This window comes from Bufo gargarizans, chromosome 10 (genome assembly GCF_014858855.1).
Source record: "Bufo gargarizans isolate SCDJY-AF-19 chromosome 10, ASM1485885v1, whole genome shotgun sequence".
Taxonomy (NCBI): domain Eukaryota; kingdom Metazoa; phylum Chordata; class Amphibia; order Anura; family Bufonidae; genus Bufo; species Bufo gargarizans.
The window spans coordinates 1,694,478-1,715,748 of record NC_058089.1 but is presented as its reverse complement, the minus strand read 5'-3'; the positions used below and the strand labels follow the sequence as shown (position 1 = coordinate 1,715,748).

Genomic DNA, 21,271 nt, shown 5'->3' with positions numbered 1-21,271 from the left:
CTGCATACCTCTCTCCTGAAACACTCTGCACTGCATGAAGTCTTAACTCATACACCAGGACACTGCCTCAGTAGCATCATTACATGAGTCGTCTGATCACTGTCCCTTATAAGATCTGCACATTCCTCTCCTGACATGCTCTGTGCTGCTGGGGGCCCTGTTACTTCCACTCTCAATCTGTGAGCTTAAACTAGCCCCACGGTGCTATAATTAAATCCTCTGTGCTGCTGGGGACCCTGTTCTATTCACTATGTAACTGTTAGTTTGTGACTGCCAAACACTGCCCCTGTCAAATACAGTTCTACACTGAAATACTCTGTGCTGCTGGAAAACTCTGCTCCGCCAGGTAATATAGAAGACAACATTAATTTAAGGGGTTCTGTGGTAGGTAATGAAAAGTTCTGCAACTCGTTTAGACTCCTCAATATTTGCAGATATTCACTGTTTGCTTTCAGTGAATGGAGACATTCTTCTTTACATCCAGAAGCCAACCACCTGTCATGACTGAATATTTTCTTACAGCTGAGGGTTTGTTACAATATATCTAACTTAATCCTCTGTGAGATAAACAGCTTGGGCACCAGACTGATACACTTTACCTGCGCTGATACACTGTAACAAACTATCAGGACAGAGAGAGAGATCTGTGCTGCAGGTGTGTTTACTTGACAGAGCATTGTCTAAGCTGGATACAATTGTAACAAACCCTCAGCTGTGAGAAGTATTCCATCTGTATGTAAACAAGAATGATCCTGTTTAGTCACAGCAAGTAGAGATCTTGAAAAAGGTGAACAATTTAAAGAGAGTAAGAGCTGAAAGGAATCCTGTTTTCTAGGATTCCTATGAGGTGATAGACGGGGGGGGGGCTGAACCATTTGGACCTTTTATAAGATTAGACGGGATGTGGCGCAGCGTCCCCTGTGATCCTCCCAGTCCTGACATTCATCTATTCTACACCCAGGGATTTACACTTCTGGGGCAGGTAGAAGGGACGGCGTTACCAGCCATGAACCAGTCCGTCACCCCACCGGGGGCGGACGCAGTCCAGGATACTGTAGGTGCGGTGTAATTGGGATTTATGGCGTCTCCGCTGCAGATTGTCATAGTTTGGGGCTAATTATAGAAAAAGTGAAATTTGTAACAATGGAAACAATGTCTATTTTTATCATAAGAAACAATGTGACACGTCCACTTCCTAAAAATACCCATCTGTACGCCGGCGGCACGAGCGCGCCAGCCTATATGCAGGTTATGTATAGGAACAGCACTCCCTACTGAAGGGACACATCCTGCTAAATATCCCAAATCTCACCCCCCCCCCCCCATTGCGGTGGCATCTCACCTTCAAGGGTGTTCCTGCGCCCGTCAGCCCCGATAATGACATCAAACTCATAGTCCGATAACGGATGGTCCTGAGGAAGATATTCCGCCCTCCAGCCGATTTCTGGGGAAAAAGAAGAGGAATATAAAATATTAAGGTTCTTGTCTCAACTGTTGGGCAATATAACAGTGGGCACCATGGCTGGTACTATGCACTATGGTAGGAAGTGGCATTATATGGGTACTACAGATGTCTATAAAGTGGGCACCATAGACGTAGTGACTATAACTGGTATTCAGTGGGTACCGTAGATAGTAATATATGAGCCCTGTGGTTGGATGTGGCACTACTGCGGAGGGCACCGATGACGCACTACGGCTTTAGGTACCGGAGCGTGCCCAGTAATATCTCATGCAGTGTGCCAATGTCCCGTATCTGCTACTAACCAGCCGTGATTTAATGCCCCCCTCTGCCCGCTGGGTCTCACTTTCAGGCTTCTAAAATCTTTTTGTCATCACTTTGTCACAGTTATGAAACGTAATATCGGCTCCTCTGACATGATCTCCTGTGAATGGTGCCAGGGAGACATGGCACAATCTCAAAGCTGATCCAGGCACACACCAGCGGGCATCATGAGACGCGTTTCCCCCGATGCTGCGTCCAAGATCATCGGCAACCTACCCGTGCCAAAATGTCACAGACTCTCGTTAAGTGGCCCCTGCATGCTGACGTCCTCCACTTCAGGATTATATGGGCACCTCTGCCAGTCCCTGTGCCCAGATCCTGCTATGCTCTATCCTAGGTGTGCCACCTTCTTACATTATATTCACTATTTCTCTGGAGTACAGAATAAAAGAAGAAATTACTCAGATTCTCTTGATCCTCTGCCGGTTCCAGGAGTTTGACGAATTCGACGTTCACGTGGATCTCAATGCCGTGCAGAAGCGCAATCTTAAACAACATGAGCTGCAGCTGCCAGATACCTGCAAGACACGAGCCCATGAGAAGCCACACAGGACCAGCGCCCGTCCCTCTGCTGGGCAAACCATTGCTCCACGGGGACATAGAGGAAGGGGCGGCAGAAGGGTTTGCCACATTTGTATCCTCTGTGAACCAAGCACTGCAGTAGTTTGTTACAATGTATCAATGTATCACCCCGGGTACCAGGCTGTACACCCCACAGGAATGTCTACACTGGATACAAGGGGGCAAACCCTCAGCTTGGTGGGTCTGTACAGATCTAAAGAGGGCCCGTCACCGCCCCTGATCCCCCATGCAATAACAATTCTGGAAAACTGTATGTTGTACCAGTCCTCTGTTATTCCTTCTAGAAGTGTCCCACTCCTGACTGGTAACACCCATCTGTACCCTTCCAGCAGGCGGATGGAAATTCATTCATGACTTCTACCAGGAATAATGGAGGAATAACACAATATAGAGTGATAAGAACAGATGCTCCATAATTGTTATTACATGGGACTGCGTGTAGTTACTAATGTCAGGAGAGGTGAGAGGTCCACTTTAAGCATCTGGATTTGAACAACAATATTTGCATTCACTGACAACAAGCAGATATTTAGGAAATGTCAGGGACCTGGACCAGCAAAAGAAAGTAACCAATGTAAGATATAGGCTATCCTACCGGGGGTGTTCATGGTACGTACTTATATGATCGATGGCTCCTGCGCAGAACTTTCCATAGAACTTCTTGGCTCCGAGGCAGCGGAGGTCGTGGATGGTGTAAGGCCAGAGGTGGAGCACATTGTTCCGGGAGAACGTGTCTCTCTTCTCCACCACAACCACTTTGGCTCCTAAACAGGCCAGTTCAATGGCCGTCCGCAGTCCGCAGGGGCCCCCGCCAATTATCAAACACTAAAATAAGAGAAAGGATGGAGTTAGGGCGGCGGTCAGGGCCATTCTTCTACAACCTGATCACGTCAGGGGCGCCATATGGAGACCCTGTGAACGCTCTTCTCTCCCGCTTTCACAGAGGTCATTACTCCTGGATTCAGTCCTGAACTACATTTTCCTTTGCATGCACTTCCCCAGAGCCGGTCCTGTACACCCCCTTATTACTTACAGCACAGGGTCAGAGGGGCGGAGCATGACACTATTACAGTACATCACAAGGGGTGCACTGGGTGCCAATCCTCCCAGGACCGCCCTGCTGGGATAGCGGAGTTCACATAGGGGCCACTGCTAATAACAGATCAGATTGTAAGCTCTGTGGGCTCTGACCCCTGGTACATTTCTATAGGAAGTTTCCGTTGCCTGAACCAAGCCAAACATTCCAGAGCGGTTAGAACACGGCATGATGTCTGTCATCAGCGCACGGCCAGGCGGTAATAACCCTCCATTTATCTCATTTCCTACGGTAAAGGTGAAATAATCCCAGTGAGATAAGGGTCCATGGGACGCGGCCATGGCGGGAATCTCATCTCCGCCATCTGTACCGGGATGGAAACCTCCTCATCTACCTCGGGTCAGGTTCACACGGTGCAGTTTTGGTCGCAGTTTCCCCAGGATTGGCACGCCGTCTATATACTCCTATAGGAAGGGTCAGTCGCTGGACAAACAGGGGACGCTTCCTGGCACATAGTGGCGATAACTAGAGCACTCTGGTTGGTACTAAGGCTCCCAGTACTTTTGGGGGCACTATGGTTACTATGGTATTCTTGCTGGCACTACTCATAGGGGCACTCTGGCTGTCACCATGTGGGCACTATTCATAAGAACAGTATGGCTGGCACTATCCATGTGGACACTGGCAATATTAGTGCAGCAATGTGGATGACCCTTTTCATAGGGGTACTCTGGTTGGCACTACTTATAGGGGCATTCTGGTTGGCATTATTTACAGAAGCACCCTAACAGTCACTATTTATGCTGGCACCCATAATGGCTGGCAATATTTGTCTTGGTGCCATGGCTGGTACTTTTTATTTTGGCACTCTGTCTGGCACTATTTATATTGGTTTCTCGGCTGGCACTATCTATGTTGGCACCCTGTCTGACATTTATTCATGTTGGCACTATTTATGTTGACCTTCTGGCTGGCACTATTCTTGTTGGCCCCCTGACTGGCACTATTATGTTTGCCCTCTGGCTGGCACTCATGCCAACACTCTGGTTTGCACCAATCATAGGGGCACTCTGGCTGGCACTATTTATGTTGGCACTCTGGCTGGCTGGCACTTTGTTGGCACACTAGCTTGCACTATTTATGTTGGCACTCTGGCTGGCACTATTTATGCTGGCATCCTGGTACTACCCATGGGAGAACAAACAGTTGACTTTTTGCTACTCAGACGCAGCACATCTAAAGCGGACATTAAATAACGCAGTAACCCATCATAGAGGTGCCCATCACAGATTTGAACTACAACCCTCAGCATGCACCCTGCAGTGTCTCCAGTGAGTGCCCTGTCCATGTAGTCATCTCATTCTCCTGGTTACTCACTGCTACAAATAAACGGACTGCATGCCAACATCCCGGCTCAGACGGCAAATCTAGGGGCAGGGAGAGGGGTGCCCGTGGGCACTGGGAGGGCGATGAGTGATCGTGGGGTAGTGTGTTCAGGCTGCGCCACATTTCCTATAGATGGAGGGACACACAGCGGCCAGATGTTCATCCAGGAAACTGTATTATTCCCCAGGAAATGTGGCGGCTGCCAAGACCCAGTCCCTCCATCTCCGATAAATGAAAGGAAGGTGGGCACCTGCCGGGACTTTCTCCAGAGCCCAGAGACGGCCTGCGGGGCCCCGGGAGAGCCTCCTGCTGCCCCCCCCCGGGTGACGGATACCCCTGGTTATTGACACCGGTGAAGATTGCTGCAGCGTCCACCACGTTCCATCGAAGATCAGAGATGTTATAAATAAACCTTCCATGAAATAATTGGCCAATTCTCTTCTGTGCAGTGGAAATTCTGATCGTACGTTGTCATATTTCCCGGCCGCCGCCGGACGCTCCAGAAAAGGCTGATGACAACGCACGGAACAAGATGTTCTGAACATGTTTTACAGACCCTCTGGACGGGTTTAGGGACCTGAAGGTGCAAAAAAAGGGAAAATTCCCAGAAACGTTTCATTCCAGGAATCTGGTCCGAGCGGCGTAATCTGCGCAGCAAACGCCATAGATGGCTGAAGAATGAGCAGTGCCCATCAGCGTATGTTGTACACAGCAGCCAATCTGAATGAGCAGAACTGCAAGGTAAAGAATGAGGGACAAAACTGCAGCCCAAGACTCTGATGAGACAGAAGGGGGCAATCAGACAACCTCAGACTCCAAAAGGCAATGCAGTCAGGATGAAGTCACTGATGTGCTCTAATGGAAAAGAGCTGCAGTGTAAAGCATGGAGGAGGGACAAAACAAGCCTAAGCTTCTGATGAGACACGAGGTAGAGATGAGACAACCTCGCACTTCAATATACAATGCAGTTATGCTGGAGCTACTGATCATAGCTGTTCTCTAATGGAACAGAACTGCAGTGTAAAGCATGGAGGAGCCTGAGCTTCAGACAACCTCAGGCTTCAATAGACAATGCAGCTAAGTTGGAGTCACAGATTGTAGTCACACAGTTATTCAGGACTCCCGGAAAGCTGGGTCAGAAGCTCTGCTGCAGATGTATGGGCCGTTACACTGTACACTGCAGCAATACTACAACTCCCAGCATGCTGTTACATGCGTCATACACCGTCATGGGGCATGTGACATTTGTCACTTTTCTATAACAGGGAGAATTGGTGGCTGGAGGGCGGCCAGATCCTGGATAAGACCTAGAGGTTTATCCGGGATGTTCCCGCCGCTCCTGTCTCTATAAGGAGAGGGGAGATCTTGTGTTACACGCGGCTGATCATCTTAGGAGGTCTGTGAAAGCAAAGACAAATCATCCGAGCCCTGCAAAGCAAACTGAAATTAGATGCAGATTGAGCAAAACCCTCTCCCAAATGAGGTGTGACCCGGCACCGAGGCAGAGCGGCGTTCTTAAAGGGCAATGACACCTTTAAGGACTCTGTTCTGTTCCTCACCATATTCAGCATCTCGGTTTGCTGTGATACTTCATTGTTTATATTCTGCTTCCATGGGTTTGTTACAATGTATCAGTGCAGATAGCAGACATCAGCCTGGAGACAGTGAATTTCCTTGACTGCTACACTGCAAGCAGGAGGAGATTTCACTGAGGATGGAACCATTCACTGACTGCAAACGGAAGTTTTGAAAATGGTAGCTTATGGTTATACAATCCCCTTAAAGGAACGCACTACTGGACCGAGCGGCTGGTCAGTGCCAGAGGACCCAACAGTTGATTGGCTCTACTGACACTATTGATATTCTGTGCAGGTGGGGGATGGGCTCTCCGAATCCTTTCCGCTGCTGCCCATCTAGCTGGCTGATGCCACTTCTTCACCCATAGTGCAGATCATGTTACTAGATGGATCAGGGGTCAGCAACCTCTGGCACCCCAGCTGTTAGACTACAACTCCCAGCATGTTCCATTAACTTCTATAGGAGTTTTGAGAACAGCTGTGCATGCTGGGACTTGTAGTTTCACAGCAGCTGGAGTGTCGGAGGTTGCCGACCCCAACATAGACTCTAGTACAGGCATGGCCAACCTGTGGCTCTCCAGCTGTTGTAAAACTACAATTCCCACCATGCCCTGCTGTAGGCTGATAGCTGTAGGCAGTCTGGGCATGCTGGGAGTTGTAGTTTTGCAACATCCGGAGAGCCTCAGATTGGCCATCCATGCATACATGCCAAGGAGCAAACCGTTCACCCACAAAGGTGGCAACTCGCCAACAGGGTGAGGCAACCCGGGCACAAGCAGCAGGAAATTGCATTATGTCTGTGCTGTGTTCTGGGCGCTCAGCGCCGTTCTGCACTCAAATCTGCCAACGCTTATCAGAAGGGAAATATAAACCGTATCCAGGTTACCGGTAACAGGATGGTGCCCGACACCGCGGTGCACACACTAGTGTAAGGTTCCCTTGTGAAGGCCTCTTCATGGCATTGTCCACGTGGTCTCCAGCTCAATCTCTGGCTATCGTAGCATCTGAGACAAAAGCGGGACTCATAGCTGAAGAGCCAGCCTCCAGCCTCCATTGCTGTCTTGCTGTGCACCATGATAGCCTTGGAGAGCGGTGGGTGAGGTCACCAGAACATCGGTATCTGGATCGTGCAGACGCCTTCTGATGGTTTGTACAGATCCCGTTCGCCACCCTAGGCTTGGGATGTGACGTCCAGTTCACTTGCAGTACAGAATGGATTACTGGGCACCATTCTTCTAATCAGAGGATTCGCCTCTGTGCACCTCCTGCTGTCATTCCAGTTCGTTGTCGTTCTCCCAGCCACCAGGACGCACAGCCTTGAACAGCGCTGACATCTCGGCCTAGGTGCACAGCGGTCTGCCGCAGTCATAAACCAAGGTCTCTCCGTTTCAGGATTGTAATAACTGACATGTCGATGAACAGGAGGCTTCACGTGGTCATCCCACACGACTTGATCCAATTTATGAGGTTTTATATAGATAAAAACTTTGCTTGAAATGTGGCTTTTGTGCCCCTCCCATATTGCACAGATTGGAGCCGGGTGGTGGAAAATGTCATCATCTGCATCTCTTAGCAGCAACCGCTACTTCTGCAATTTGCACAACCTCATGGTTTGTCCTTCTTAGTGATGAAGTTTCAACGTTGAGGAGTGTAATAACCATACATTATACCCAGCGACCCCCTCATCAGCCCAGTGCACAACCCGGGAAAGAGTGCAGCAAGTTCATTGGACTGAGATTTTTTGCACATTTCTATGGAATTCCACATAGAAGTGTCAATGTTAGCGAAAGGCAACTGACAATGCGCAACATTGTATCGCCTGCATCCATATAAATGTATAGCTGAGGCTCTCAATGATACGAGAGGTAACATAGGGGGTCAATTACAAAGAACAGCTTTTTACGTTGGTTTATTCATGACATGGCGCACACCTCGTCCTAAATTAGGTGCACCTCTGGCAGTCTGTGCACCAGGAAGAAGGACTATTCCAGTCCCTGACTGGAGTAGTTTTATGCCAACATTCAACCCAGTTTCCAGGCGTAAAATGCTAGTAGATTTGCCGAGTCCGATGTCCTGGCCCTAGACCAGCCCCCACCGCTCCCAAGTGGCGAGCATGGAGCAAAAACGCCTGTGCGACAAAATAATGTTGCATGAGCATTAAAAAAGTTGCAAAAAGGGGTCTTGAGATTATTTTTATGCAAAAACCTGGCTTAAAAATGTTTGTAAATGGGCAATTAGGTTGGAGAATTGTCATGGAAGCAAATATAATTAGGTTGGCAGCTCTATATTTCTCTAAATCTTACGCTTCTGGTGGCTTTAAGTCACCACCAGGGGGAGCTCCCTGTATACACTTATTTTGTAGTTCAATAGGAGCTGTAAAAATCTGTATATATTGAGCTCCCCCTAGTGGTGGCTGCAGGCAGACAGAATTTTAGTATGGTCTTTAAAAAAGGAAACCTCTGGAACAAAACCAAAATTAAAGAATGACCCGGAGTCATCCTCACCGGCTCTGCCTCTCTGCCTCACTAATAGCCATAATATTCAAAGGGTTGTCACTCAGCTTTCTATAATCCTGCATGGCATACAAACTGTGCTGCATTTCCTGGCCGAACGCTCTCTTATACTGGTCTGCAGTGTCAGTCTTTACTGGATTTCTGGTATTCTATTAACAACACACCAGTAAGATCAGGATGAACATAAGCAGTAGTACATCTCTGGCTGCAACCTATAAATCTGGGAGCTCTGCCTATTCCATCATTAGCAGCCAATCCCCTATGAGATCCCCTGAGATGCATTCTGATGGGGGAGATTATCCCAGTGTTCAGGACGGACATAGAAACAGCACCGACACAACGGGCGAGTGAGGTGATGAGTGAAATATGTGTACGAGAGCCGGACGCACACACGAGGACGGCGGATCAGCCCCAGCCGCCCTGCCTGCTCCGCACATCCCTTGGCTGAACACTCACATCTCTGCTGCTCGTTAGGGTTGGCAATGAATAAAATCATTTCTTTGTTAAGACAAGAGCCAAAAATGTCAGTGATGTAAGGAGGGTCAATGTTAGTGCATGATAAAGGAACGACAGGAGATTATACACAGGTCGGCGTGGTCAGCGACTAACGGAACGGGCAGGGAACATGTAAAGCAAGGACTATCAGGACCACATAATACAATACAAATAATAGTATAATACAAGATAAAGACCATATACTACAAAGCCAGTATAATACCAGTACAATACAAGATAAAGACCATATACTACAAAGCCAGTATAACACCAGTACAATACAAGATAAAGACCATATACTACAAAGCCAGTATAACACCAGTGCAATAAAATACAAGGTCCGTATAATATCAATAAAAATAATGCAAGGACCATAAAATACAAAACCAATAGAATACCAGTACAATACAAAACAAGGACAATATAAAACAAAGACCATATCATTCCACTACAGTATAAGACAAGGACTATACAATACAAGGACCGCATAATACCAGTCCAATGTAGGATATGGAAAGTACGATATAATACAAGGACCCTTAGTATAGTATCAGTACCATATAATACTAGGAACCTACAGTACTATTACTGTATAATAAAAAGTTCCATATTGTATACCGTAAGTATCATATCTAATACATAGATGCACCAATTACCATTCCAAGATGGTGTTCACATGTTGTGGTCAAATTGCGGTTTTGCCACGATTTCTGAAAAATCACAGCACAGAAAAAGGTTATTTGACCATGACGTGTGGACACCATGACCACTCCTTAGGCCCATAATCATTGCAGCTGTGGAGACGATGGTCATTGTGACCTCTTATACAAACGCAGGTAATAATGCCATGAAGCTATATACTAGTGATGGATCGGCTCCATAGGATGCAAGATGAGAGCTCAGGATCACATAAAGCGCATCTGTCCGTCCGGCAGGAGACTCTGTAACTGTATCACCCAGCGACCATCTCAGCACGCACTACAGAGCCTCAGTATATTCTTTTTTAAGACCAACCTGCCAGTTTCTATATAAAGGATCATCCTGAAAAAGGATATTCCTGATGCAGGATATGCGTGAGTTGTCAGCAGTGACCCCAGAGGGCTCTAAAGTCTGTGTAGACCCACAGAGAACGATGTGTATACTATAATACTGCCTCCTATGTACAAGAATATAACTACTATAATACTGCCTCCTATGTACAAGAATATAACTACTATAATGCTGCCTCCTATGTACAAGAATAAAACTACTATAATACTGCTCCTATGTACAGGAATATAACTACTATAATACTGCTCCTATATACAAGAATATAACTACTATAATACCGCTCCTATGTACAAGAATATAACTACTATAATACTGCCTCCTATGTACAAGAATATAACTACTATAATGCTGCCTCCTATGTACAAGAATATAACTACTATAATGCTGCCTCCTATGTACAAGAATAAAACTACTATAATACTGCTCCTATGTACAAGAATATAACGACTATAATACTGCTCCTATATACAAGAATATAACTACTATAATACCGCTCCTATGTACAAGAATATAACTACTATAATACTGCCTCCTATGTACAAGAATATAACTACTATAATGCTGCCTCCTATGTACAAGAATAAAACTACTATAATACTGCTCCTATGTACAAGAATATAACGACTATAATACCGCTCCTATATACAAGAATATAACTACTATAATACCGCTCCTATGTACAAGAATATAACTACTATAATACTGCTCCTATGTACAAGAATATAACTGCTATAATACTGCCTCCTATGTACAAGAATATAACTACTATAATACTGCCTCCTATGTACAAGAATATAACTACTATAATACCGCTCCTATGTACAAGAATATAACTACTATAATACTGCCTCCTATGTACAGGAATATAACTACTATAATACTGCCTCCTATATACAAGAATATAACTACTATAATACTGCACCTATGTACAAGAATATAACTACTATAATACTGCTCCTGTGTACAAGAATATAACTGCTATAATACTGCCTCCTATGTACAAGAATATAACTACTATAATACTGCTCCCTATGTACAAGAATATTACTACTATAATACTGCCTCCTATGTACAAGAATATTACTACTATAATACTGCCTCCTATGTACAAGAATATATCTACTATAATACTGCCTCCTATGTACAAGAATATAACTACTATAATACTGCTCCTATGTACAGGAATATAACTACTATAATACTGCCTCCTATGTACAGGAATATAACTGCTATAATACTGCCTCCTATGTACAGGAATATAACTACTATAATACTGCTCCTATGTACAGGAATATAACTACTATAATACTGCCTCCTATGTACAAGAATATAACTACTATAATACTGCCTCCTATGTACAAGAATATAGCTACTATAATACTTCTCCTATGTACAGGAATATAACTACTATAATACTGCTCCTGTGTACATGAATATAACTACTATAATACTGCTCCTATGTACAAGAATATAACTACTATAATACTGCTCCTATGTACAAGAATATAACTACTATAATACTGCTCCTATGTACAAGAATATAACTACTGTAATACTGCTCCTATGTACAATACTATAACTACTATAATACTGCTCCTATGTACAAGAATATAACTACTATAATACTGCTCCTATGTACAATACTATAACTACTATAATACTGTCTCCTATGTACAGGAATATAGCTACTATAATACTTCTCCTATGTACAGGAATATAACTACTATAATACTGCTCCTATGTGCAGGAATATAACTGCTATAATACTGCTTCCTTTAGTGGGGATACTACTTTATACGTTTCTGACATGTTGCACTGAGATCTCCTCGGTTTCTTTAGCGTTTCTGCTCTCTGACGTCTCGGTCGCTCTGTCTCGGGTGTCACAGGCAGCAGAGATCTTGGCTCACATTTTCTAGGAATTAAATCTAAAGCTTCTGAATAATTGAACAACAAATGACCGTCAGCTGTCTAAATCCCCAGTACCCAGTGTTGCTCCCGCTCTGCTCGTCCACCGCCTGGAGGTTTTCTGTGTGGTCTCCTGACATCTCGGCACCGAGGGCCAAACATCAATCTTCATTCCAGAAATATACAAGAAGTTATTTAATATAATTAAACCTAGGAAACGAACACATGTAGAAAAAATACGTCTTAATTAGATTATATATGGAGGAGCTCGGTGACCTACATCCTCGCTGGGAAATGGCGCCCAGTAATAGAAGAAAGCTCTCTCCCTGTATCCCGCTAGCAGAACAATTCCATAGTCCAAGGTCACGCTGTTCAATATGGACACCGCTACCGCTGCTTCAGGAATTTTCACCGCGCTTTCCCAGACTCCTGAATGGCAAATCTGGTACTGATGCAGCAATACATTCCCAATACTGCTGCCCCTGCCTGCCTTGGTGCAGAATATGGGGCAAATTCACATTAGGTGGACTGGCCCTTTAAGAACTTCCAGCACTATACTCCGTCAGGCTCCTCTTGTGGAATAGTAACCTCTGCACTGCTGAGCCCAGAGCAGAACAGTCTATAGGAGCCAACCCCAGAGTGCAGGGCATATCCCCCATAGGATGAGGTTACCCAGTTAGGATTCAGATTGTGCAGTACGTATTTCACATTAGGTGGACTGGCCCTTTAATAATTTCCAGCACTATGTTCTGTGAGGCTCCTCTTGTGGAATAGTAACCTCTGCTCTGCACTGCTGAGCCCGGAGCAGAACAGTCTATAAGGACCTTCTTAGGGTTGCCTGTAAACAGCTTTGTGGCGGAGGGGGCGATACAACCCCAGAGTGCAGGGCATATCCCCCATAGGATGAGGTTACCCAGTTGGGATTCAGATTGTGCAGTACAGATTTCACATTAGGTTTACTGGAGTCTGCACTGATGAGTCCTAAAAAGGACAGCACCTCCTGGAGGCAGAGCGGACTTACTACCGAAGCTTCCCCTGCTGCAGAGGTTGCCCAAGATGGCCTCGCATCTACAGCTTGTGGCCACCTTGAATTCTACCGTTAATTATATAGCAGTATTATTCGGACATTGTATAGTACTGTATTAGATGTCTTTACATTATGGAGCTATTATTTGGTCACTGTATGTTGGTATCTGAGCACTGTGTAGCGGTGTTTACTTATATTATTGCATAGCACTGTTTTTAGATGTCTTTATACAAGGAGCAGATGTTTGGGCACTGTATGTTGGTATAGGAGCACTGCGCGGTAGTATTTACTTATATGGTTATTATGGAGCTTTCATTTTGTCACTACATATGAGCATTATACGGTAGTATTTACTTATACTATTGTATGGCATGATTATTAGCTTACTTAATGTATGGAGTTATCATTTGGCCACTCTGTTAGTATAAGAGCACTGTATGGCGGTATTTACCTTTATCATTATATGGCACTGTTATTAGATGATATTGTACATGGAACACTTATTTGGGCATTGTAGATAGAATCTGTGCAATATATGGCAGCGTTTAGTGAATGGCACTGTTATTAGGTGCTGTTACGCTGTTAGTATATGAGCACTATATGGGGGCACTTTCACTTATACTATTGTATGGCACTGGCATTAGACAACTTTATACATGGCTCAGTCATTGGCACACTGTATGGTCATATTTGTATAATATATGGTGGTATATTTGTTATATTATTATTATATAGCTTACTGTGCAGTATATTATTTTTGCAGGATATGGCGGTAGCAGCAGTGTATGGCAATGTTATACAGACCACATAAGGCACTGGTATTTGGGAACCGTACCATATAGCGCTTATATGAAAGTAGTCTTTGGGATGGTTATTTGTACATAGTGTACGCACCATACAGCGTCCCCACACAGCCCACCATGGAAGACCCCTATGATGCATATAATACGGTATATCAGTATTCCGCGTGTAATAATTCTATGTATTAGACGGGATTATTTCGCGCTGACATTGGGGATTAGGGGACAGGAGCCTCTTTGTTCAATCAGAGCTCACACTGAATGAGACGCATGATAATATTTTCAATCCAATCAATCGGATCCTTTGAGGAGCCGGAGAAGTCGACAATATTTGTATTGTTCTGCTCCGGCTTCATGACTGTCAATGGGAGCGGGGGCGCGGCGAGTTTTTCTGGGCCTGAACCGGTGGCTCGTGTCCTGCTCGACATCTGAGGAAATCAGCTCAAGGCGTTGTGAGATCTGCCAGGAGATTTCACAGAAACATTTCTTTCTCCCATGAAATATTAATTCCAGAAGTTTGTGCCGTCTCCAAGAAACACAAAAGCCGCAGTCATCAGACGCTGACCGTCACCCCACGCGCCCCGTTTTACATACGAATATATGGGAATGGCGAGGTCCCGCTCTCCAGGCATTCCTGAAATATTTGGGGGGCTGCGAGATATGAGGAGCGATGGTGGCAAAATGGGTTTGGACAAGGGCACAAGCAGAGTGATATGGGGCCCCTGCAGAGAGACGGCCAGTTCTAGCTGGAACCATTGCCATTTGCTACTGGGTGGAGGGAGTCTGGGCTGGAACTGCATTGTAAGCAAACAAGGGGTTGATAAGAATGTAACCTGCGCCCAGCGCCATAACAGGGTCAGCTGTGGGGCCCCTATCTTCTAGGAATGCCCAGGGCTCAGGTGCTTGGTCAAACAGGTGAAACAGGTTGGGTAGAGGTAGAGCGTCTCCATAGAGCGTCTCTGTACACAGACTATAGGCGCGTGTTCACACAGGGTGCTGCTTATGCTGAGGAGGTGCTGAAAATCTGCAGTTACTGCACCAGAAATGCGGATGAGATTTTACCAAACGTCCTTCACGAGCTGCTGGAAATAAAATCGGCCGTAGAATTAGACCTGCGCTAAGACTAGTAAATCCATAGGCGGTCACATTACGCTGCTGATATCCCCGACCATTCCACCATTGGGAGAAATCCATGGCAAATCCTCCTCAGAAACAATAAAGTATAATAAAGAATGAAGTCCCTCTTAAAAGGATTGTCCCGTCTTGGCCTTCGCTCGGCTATTTCAGTAGCTCGTCCCTTACTGCGGTTATTCCCATCTCAGCCATGAAAGGCTTATATTGGAACAACCCCTTCAAGGGGCTCCTTTATTAGGGCACATGGTGTATTTGTGAGGACACTGTGCCTCGCACCATTAGCCAAAATATATGGGGGCTGGGTTCAGCTCCTAGTTGTGGACCAAACATTGGAGTCTGAGGAGGTGAGTAACCACCGGACACCGGGTACCTCACTCGTTTCCTTACATATACCCTTAAAGGGCATCTGTCAGCAGTTTTGTCCCTATGACCCCGGCTGACCGGTTACATGTGCTTCTGGAAGCTGAAGACATCCGTGTTGGTCCCGTGTTCATATGTGCCCGCATTGCTGAGAAAATGATGTTTTACTATATGCAAATGAACCTCTAGGAGCAATGGGGGCGTTACCATTACACCTAGAAATATGTGGTTAGGAACGGTCAGCATTTTCTTAGGACGCCCACACGGGAAGGAAGAAATCCACAATGTAGCAAAGAAATCCCAGCGGGCGCCGATTCTTCCATTCATGTATCCTTTACGTCATCTTTGTAACAATGGACGCCTTTCCGCGCGTCCAGCCTTTCTTTGCCACCATTACACCCAGGGGCTCCGCTCTGCACTCTGATTGATCAGGTGAGATTACATTTTCACTGCCCGGCCGTGTCAGAGTGCAGAGAGGGCGGAGCCTCTAGGTGTAACGGTAACGCCCCCATTGCTCCTACAGGCTCATCTACATATATTTAAACCTTTCTCAGCAAGGCGGGCACATATGAACATGGGACCAACTTCTGAGCGCACATGTAACACCTCAGCCAGTGTCATAGGGACAGAACTGCTGATGGATTCACTTTAACCCCTTCACCAACAAGCACCATAGATAATCATGCACACACAGTGGAAGTTTTTGGTTGAGGACAAGCCCCACCCCCACCCATAAGAATGTTCTACTGTGGGTTTTGCCATGGAGTCTTCCCCAAGTTTCACCACAGATTTTACCCCTCCAAGACCAGATCTGCAAGCTTTCTTTTCTTTGGGGATGTGAGCACCATTTCACCTTTTGCCTCAGGCGGCGGGGTGCAGCCCTGTGCTGGGGTCGGTGTTCCTATCTATTCGACATCCATCATCTGACAGCCACTCATCCTGAGTAAGAGGAAGTTCAGCTTACGGGGATTACGTTGAGGCTGAAGAATGTTCTGTAGAGAAGACAAGGAGTAAACTCTTCCCTCCACCTGATAAAGCGACTACGAGGTCATGAGTTTTGAAAAGAAGTGACGATCCCCCCCCCCCCCCCGAATAAAGGGGTGCCCCCCCCAACCTTCTTGTAAATGACAGCTCCTCACAAGATGCTGTAATGGATAAAGCAGGTCCGGGTGGTGACTCACGGGCAAAAAATGCATGTTTAACATTGGCAAGGAGGAAATATTGTGAAAGTTACAGACATTCCTCGAATCCTCAGTCCAGATTGTGGATATTCATTTACTGACGTCTCGTGTGAAGCGAAGACCATAACGTGACGACTGGGTCTGCTCGAGGAGAAAAGCAAATTCTTTCAAAAGGGGATACATGTAGCTCTGAACGATCTGCAGGAGGGTGTGCCCCAGGTGCTGGGCGCCAAGGGGGAGCCAACATACCACCCATGAGCAGGGCATTCAGACACAGGGCTAGGCACCCAGCTGAATATTTGCCTCGGCTAAAGGAAGGCTGTATGTTCCAAATATCCTCATGATCACACCCCTAGAAAGGGTTCCCCGGCGACTGAGCCCCACAGCAGGTAAAGCTGAGGGTTCAGCAACCTCCAGCTGTTGTGAAACTACAACTCCCAGCCTGCACACTCGCTCTCTGTTCTTGGAATCCCCATGGAAGTGTTGGAGGTCGCTGACCCCTAGTGTACCCATAGGCGTCTCCATGTATACATGGGATGGCGTGGACGCTCACTGGACAATGAACGTCCTCCTCGTAAGAGCATTGTTAAAAGGATATGAACCTCACAGCAGCAAGCAAATCAATTGGGGGGGGGGGGGGGGGGGGGGGTGTTTATATTCTCCCACTTTTATATAAATGAAGCCTAATCCTTTCTCTTATAAATTAAAGCTTTTCCCTTCCTAACCTTCCGTATCTTCACTTGCTTTTGGGGAATATTTTCATTTATATTCAGAGGATGCTACATTTGTATCCAGCCTGTTTTGTAAACAGCCTGCTCCAGACTGATACATTGTATCGAATTCTCAGGCCAGAAGAGAGTTTAGGCTACTTTCACACTGGCGTTTTGGCTTTCCATTTCTGAAATCCGTTCAGGGCTCAGCGTCCAAAACGGATCAGTTCAGTCCTAATGCATTCTGAATGGTAAAGGATCCGCTCAGAATGCATCAGTTCAGTCTCCTTTCCGCTCTGGACGCTGCCTGCAGCGTTTTTCTATCCGCCATGTGGTGCGGAGCAAGACGGATCCGTCCTTGCACACAATGTAAGTCAATAAGGATGGATCTGTTTTCTCTCACACAATAAAAACAGATCCGTCCCCCATTGACTTTCAATGGAGTTCATGACAGATCCGTCATGGCTATAGAAGACATAACACAACCGGATCCGATCATGACGGATGCAGGCTGTTGTATTATTGTAACGGTATGACGGATCCGCAAAAAAAAGCTAATGTGAAAGTAGCCTTAGTGCCAACCATAGGATAGCTCACAGAGGACTGTCTACACTGGATCCAACTGTAACACAACTCCTGCTGTGAGAAGTATTACGTCAGGACAGGTTTTCAGCCTCTGGATGTTAGCAAGAAGGTCTCCATTCACTGACAGCAAGCAGAGATTTCACACAAAAAACACTGTTGTTTGGGTCCCTTTAACAGTCAATTTTCACTTCAGTTCAGCCTGGCGCGCTCTTAATTCGCGACAAGAAGTAAAGGGAAGATTGCAATCCTTTTATAACATCCTCTTCACCCCACGTACGGACACAAGTGTCCACCTGTCATGCACTGAGTGACCAAGGCTCTAGAACCAGCAGCTACGAAGTGTTTAATCCACAAGCCGAAGAGGCCAATATCAAGGGATCCTCAGTTCTAGCTGGCAGCGCCCTCAGAGCTGACGCTCGAGTCTGCTTCTGTGATACACACTCACTGTGCACCCGCTGACACAGTCTTACCAGTCACTGCTCTTATAGGAGCCCGGCTAATGAATGGGGTTTCCAACTCCTTAAAATAGGGGCCAAATGCTTCCTGAAGTTCACAAAACTCCCAACCTGCCACCACAACCCCCATCATGGAATAGGAGAGCCCAATGATTGGTGAACCCCCTCCATTATAGGAGAAATGTCAGCTCCCCCTTTCCTGCTTAGGCTACTTTCACACTACCGTTCCTATCTTCCGGTATTGACATCCGTCATAGGGTCTCAATACCGGAAAAAAAAAGGCTTCCATTTTGTTCCCATTCATTGTCAATGGGGGCCAAAACGTAACTGTACAGAACGTTATGCTCCAAAAAGCATTCTGTTCCGTTTGGTTGCGTTCTCATACCGGAGAGCAAACCGCAGCGCGCTGCAGTTTTCTTTCCGTTCCGGAATGCGGATTAAGACGGATCCAGCATGACCCACAATGCAAGTCAATGGGGACGGATCAGTTTTCTCTGATACAATAGAAAATGGATCCGACCCCACTGACTTTCAATGGAGTTCATGACGGATCCGTCTTGGCTATAGAAGACATAATACAACCGGATCCGTTCATGACGGGTGCAGGCTGTTGTATTATTGTAACGGAAGCGTTTTTGCCGAGCCCTGCCGGATCCAGTAAAAACACTGGTGCGAAAGTAGCCTTCCTCATTATGGAGAAACTATGGAGAGAGGAAAAGTTCAAGGGAAGCACACACCGAGGGTGTACATGATAAAGGTGGGGTGCCTACAAGGAGGACAAGTCCAGGGTCCACACATTTCAAGAAGTTATAAAGTTGGGGTGCCTATTTAGAGGACAGGTTCAGTGGAGGCTCCCACCGTGGGCCACATAGTGTTAAACAAAAAACCCTGCTACCACTACTCTCATCATAACACAGGAGAACCCAAGGACTACTTAACACCCTCCGCTGTAGGAGAAAAGGTCATCCCCCCCTTCATTGCTTAGTAATGCTGGGGTGCCTAAGGAGGGGAGAAGACACCACTAATGGAAGGGGAACTGGACCCATGCTGAGCCCCTCTCTCCCTCCACATCAGCTATGTGGACTCATCTTATGCCCGCATGGATGTGTCATGCCTCACGCGTTTCGCTTACCTTCGTCCCCACGCATACCCTCCCTTTCTTGTATTCCTTCTGGCTGTACCGTTTATCCAGTTTGCTCCATAAGGCTTTGGCTTTCCAGCTGGTGACCTTGGACTTGAGCTTGCTGTAGAAGTGACGATAGTCTTTGGGGTCTAGGTCCAGCTGCCGGGTAAGGATGTTAAAGGCCTGCAGGGTTCCTTTACACGTTGTGGCCTGGATAAAGTTTTCAAAGAGCTGTCCGGCTTGGCCCTGCTTGTCGTCATCAGTCTCCCCCATAATTCAGGTGGCCAGAGGCTATAGGACACTACATAGGGTGGGAAATGTCTTGGACTGGTCTCAACACCTGCAATAAAGAAGATCACACATGTAAGAAGCTTGCAGTGAAGGGATGTAAGTTGGACATAGAATTTAAATTCTGTGGTGAATATTTTTTAATAAATCTTTTATGCAACGAGGTATCTCTCAGGGAAAGAGAACCATCTCACTAGTGCCACCTTCTCGAAATGGCTCCATATGCGTCAAAGTCCAACTTTGGAGATGATTCTTTTTCCCTGGGAGATGCCCTTTGGCATATTTTTTCTCCATATGTAGCTGGTCTCTTTAAGGAGAGCCAGTACCTTGCCCAATAATATTTCTGATAAATCCCCTGCAAAGAACTAGAAAAGTGAAATGTAACATTTGACTGCCCTCAGCCACCACTAGGGGGAGCTCAGGAGATAAAGATTGATTTTTCAGTTCAATGTACAAACAGATACATGATAGTGATACACAGATTAGAATATGCATGAGATGGATAGATTAGATATGATATAGATTCAATATTAGATAGAATCTCCAGCTCATCTCCAGCTCAGAGCTACAAGTGCACAGTAAAGTCGCTGAGTCAGAAAACACAGGGAGGAAACCAAATTAGGATAAAAATCTTACCCCACAGAGAAAAAGTATTAGACTTCCCAGGAAGGAGAGAAGTTATTTGGTCTGACTGCAGATTATTACATCCTCCCGAATACTAACAGCCAAAGCTAGACAGACGCACTACCGGGAGCTTAACTGCTGGAAGGACAACAAAGTCCACTCCACCAGCGCTCAGACACTTACAGCTCAGGCTCCTCGTGACACTTCTGACTACGATGAGACAGGAAAAGAAATTCCCAGTAAATGCAGACATTTCTCTGTTACGTCTCATTCTGGGAAAGCTGGATGACCAATATGGCCACTGGAGGGCTTCACGCATCTTTCCCAGACTCCTATGCAGGGACATAGAGAGGGGGTGTGAGGAGTCCAGGAAAGCTGGGTGGCATCCCTCCATGGCAGCTATGCCTGTGCAGTAAGGAGGAGCACTGCATGGCGGTACAGAGCACCTCTAACACCTGCTTTGTTCTAGGGTCCGTTACAGCTGCCGCTCAGATGTGGGGAGAGGTCACTGGTTTTGCAAGAACATCTGGGAAAGTTGAAAAAGACCAAAAATAAGAAAACCTCGGCAGAACGCCTCCCCGAGTAGGCATCCAAACCGCAATCAGACACTCCTTGCGAAAACAGAACATGGCAACCGCGGCGGACTTCTGTTCT

At 46.2% G+C, this 21,271-nt stretch overlaps 1 protein-coding gene across 13 annotated transcripts in view; it reads right to left on the bottom strand.

Annotated features, from left to right (window-relative positions):
* MICAL2 (microtubule associated monooxygenase, calponin and LIM domain containing 2) overlaps positions 1–21,271 on the bottom strand; it is a 194,812-nt gene that overhangs the window by 138,629 nt on the left and 34,912 nt on the right. For 12 of the 13 annotated variants that reach the window (XR_006386895.1, XM_044269544.1, XM_044269540.1 and 9 more), the window contains exons 2-5: positions 19,715–20,045; positions 2,986–3,193; positions 2,188–2,304; positions 1,343–1,444 (exon numbers count right to left, since the gene is read on the bottom strand). Coding sequence is in view for 12 of the 13 variants with exons in the window: in XM_044269544.1 (XP_044125479.1) it covers positions 1,343–1,444; positions 2,188–2,304; positions 2,986–3,193; positions 19,715–19,978 (691 nt within the window). In the remaining variant the exon portion in view is untranslated. Of the gene's footprint in view, positions 1–1,342; positions 1,445–2,187; positions 2,305–2,985; positions 3,194–7,253; positions 7,853–19,714; positions 20,046–21,271 lie in introns of those variants that run through there. The other variant, XM_044269542.1, reaches the window with a different exon arrangement.